This window comes from Trachymyrmex cornetzi, unplaced genomic scaffold (assembly GCF_001594075.2).
Source record: "Trachymyrmex cornetzi isolate Tcor2-1 unplaced genomic scaffold, Tcor1.1 scaffold3080, whole genome shotgun sequence".
Taxonomy (NCBI): domain Eukaryota; kingdom Metazoa; phylum Arthropoda; class Insecta; order Hymenoptera; family Formicidae; genus Trachymyrmex; species Trachymyrmex cornetzi.
The window spans coordinates 171-3707 of NW_017297776.1; the positions used below are offsets into that span (position 1 = coordinate 171).

The 3537-nt window shown below is 36.0% G+C and overlaps 1 protein-coding gene across 1 annotated transcript; it reads left to right on the forward strand.

Annotated features, from left to right (window-relative positions):
* Positions 1 to 457: 457 nt before the first annotated feature.
* Positions 458 to 3527, forward strand: LOC108762544 (uncharacterized; the record flags this gene model as incomplete). Its single annotated transcript, XM_018509584.1, has 2 exons — positions 458 to 525; positions 3240 to 3527. Coding segments are annotated over exons 1-2 (346 nt in total), but the record flags the coding sequence as incomplete, so codon positions are not given.
* Positions 3528 to 3537: the final 10 nt, after the last annotated feature.

Consider the following 3537-nt stretch of genomic DNA (forward strand, 5'->3'; position numbering starts at 1 on the left):
TAAAAATATTAATTTTTATTATCATAAATATTACATAAAATATTTAATCTTTATTTTAATAATATTTCGAATAAAGCTTTATATAAAATATGTATGAAATATCTATATAACATTTCAAAAAAATGAATATTAATAAATATTTATCATAAATATTCATAAATATTCTGTGCTGTCTGGGCAGTTGCAAAACTGCTGAGTCTGCTGAACGCAGCCAAAGATAATGGTACGTTTCCACTGAGCGCGTCACGCGTCGCGAAAGAGAGAAAGAGAGGAGTTGTGTACATATACAAACTTCATTCTTTCTCTCTTTCGCGTCGCGTTGTGACGCGATGGACGACACGACGCGTGACGCGCTCAGTGGAAACGTACCATTAAGATACTGGGAATGAGAAAGTTGAGTTTTGGAACGCATCCCAGAGGGACGTGGTAGCACTGCTAGCGCGTTCTTCGAAAAACAACAGAAGAACATGAAGAACACGCTACCGCGACACAAGGTCTTAACACTCAGGATGTCGACTCGAAAAAGTAAGTAAATCTAACATAAATTGTATTCCACTTTTCGCAATTCTTGCATGCAAATTGCTTTCAAACAGAATGTTAATTTTGTTATTGTTGGAAGTTTTCTTTACTTAGGGGCCGATTCTGTAACTCTCGACAATCGTTGATGTCGTTGAGCAGATATTATGTAGAGTAAAAAAGCTGCGCAATGACATCAACGACTGTCGTTAAGAATTATAGAATCGGTCCCTTAGATCAGTGTTGCGATTTACTTGCACATTTCGGCCGATTTTCAACTTGATTCGTGCTCCTTCACTAACTCGCGCGTAACCTAAATGTCGATCCGGCATTTAGGTTACGCTAGGGTTGGTGAAGAAAGGAACAGGAATCAAGCTGAAAATCGGCCGAAATGTACAACTAAATCTCAGCACTGCCCTAGATAGTATTACTTTGGAGAGAGAGAGGGGGGGGGTCTGAAAGTATAATGGTACGTTTCCACTGAGCTCGTCACGCGTCTCGTCGTCGAAGGAGAGAAAGAGAGGGATTGTGTATTAATATAATCTTATCTCTTTCTCTCCTTCGACGACGCGACACGTGACGCGCTCAGTGGAACCATACCCTTGTTCAAGCTGCGTTCGGGAATGCACACCAAATGCCTCCAAGTATCATTTTATCCTTGTTATTCATCGAATGTTAAACAAAGATAAATTGATTCCTGAAGGCACTCGATATGTATTTCCGAACGCAACCTCAACCAACACGAAGAAAATTTAAAAGTGCAAAAAGAACATTCTGTTGAACGTGACCATTATATGCGAACATTATATTATGCAAAGTCATCGACGTAAAAACATCAGTGTGAGCAAGATTTGAAGAACTGTAAAGTGTTGATAAGAGTCACTTAGATGCGTATCAACACTTGACAGTCCTCGAAAACTTATTTACATACACTTTTTTGGCGTCGATGGCTTTGCGTTTTGGCTTCGGAGCTTAAATTGGATAGGTCTGATATATATAGTACTACACTTGGCTATGTACATATTATATTTCAGTGTGTACAAGTTAGTATTATATATATACCAGTATTGGAACGTATCTAGATAAAAGTATCAAGATACGGTATCTAGATACTTTACGTGTCTAGATGCTGTACCTAAATGCGTTACCTAGATCTTTATTAACGCATTTAGGTACAACTAAAGTATCTATATACTGTATCTTGATACTTTTACCTAAATACGTTCCAACACTGATATATATTCATATAAGTATATTATACATGTTCAGCGTAACGGTCCACACAATTTTTCAGACACTTCCGATAGTTAAAAATTGAAAGGTGAATATTCATCTGTTTACAGCTACATAACATGCAATAAAACATTTAAAAAAACCTTTTTTCATAAAAGAATCAAAATCTTAAATTTTATAAATAGCACCATACAATTTTTGTGCATAATATTGTAGGAGTCTTCAAGACAAATTCAAGTCACTACCGAAATGTCATTTTTATTGATGTTTTATTGATTTTATTGATACTATCAAATTTGTAACAGCAATACTTACAACCTCTGACTATGACACCGAACATACATATGTTTATTTAATGAAATATGCAATAAAATCAATGAAACATCAGTAAAAGTGATACTTCGGTAGTGATTTGAATTTGTCTTGAAGACTCCTACAACATTATAGAAAAAAATTGTATGGTGCTATTTAAAAAATGTAATGTGATTTTGATTTTTTTATAAAAAAAATTCTTTTAAATTATTGTATCGCATGTTGTGTAATGTGTATATAAAATAGATGAATACTCACTTTTCAATTTTTTTTAACTATATCGGAAGATATGTCTGAGAAATCGTGTGAACCATTACGCTGAACATGTATATATTTTTATTTGTCATCTAAGAAAAAAATATTTCAGAAAAAAGTTGTATAGCTTTGAAGGGGACATAAGATGGTGTCATTAATTTGACCTTGAATAGTTGCTTGAATTTTACGTGAAGGTCACCTTTAATTTCTTAAATGGAAACTCCTATTTTTCATTGGCTATTCTTATAGCTTACCTCAAGAGCCAAAACACTATATTTTTTTCATGAAGCACTTTTTTAGTTAAGATGCTCGAAAGTTATTGTACCTCCGGCATTTAGCATTATCCAAGGTGTCCGACCGACAGCTAAAACCTCTTAAATGTTGTTTAAGATCATGAACTACATAACATATGTTAAGATCGAAACCATTGGACGTTGTTCCTCTTATTTTCATTTTTACACTAAAAATTCATTTTAACGTAAAAATAAAAATAAGATGTACAACTTTCAATGGCCTTGATTTTGATAAATGTTATCCAGTTCATGATCTTAAACAACAAGGTTTTAGCTGTCGGTCGGACACCTTGGATAATGGTAATGCCGGAGGTACAGTAACTTTCGAGCATCTGAACTAAAAAAGTGCTTCATGAAAAAATATTTCATTATAGTGTTTTGTCTCTTGAGGTAAGCTATAAGAATAGCCAATGAAAAATAGGAGTTTTCATTTAAGAAATTGAAGGTGACCTTCACGTGAACTTCAAGCAACTATTCAAGATCAAACTAATGACACTATCATATGTCCCCCTCAAAGCTATACAACTTTTGTCTGAAACATTTTTTTCTAAGATGAAAAATAAAAAAGTCATTTGGAGTGGGACATTAAAATGGGACACCCTGTATAACTCATTTATTTTTCTATTACAGCTAAAAGTGAACCTGCGATGATCGCGTCAGAGCATACATCCGCGCCAAAGCGTACATCGGTGCCAAAGCGCACATCCGCGGAATCTGCACCGCCTGCACCAGGATATACTATATATTCGTGCCAAAACGTACATCCGCGGAATCCGCACCGCCTGCACCAGGATATATATCCGCGCCAGGGCATACATCCGCGGAATCCGCACCGCCTGTACCAGGATATACACTCGCGCCGCCCGCACCAGGATATACACCCGCGCCGCCTGCACCAGAATATACATCCGCGCCAGGGCATACATAC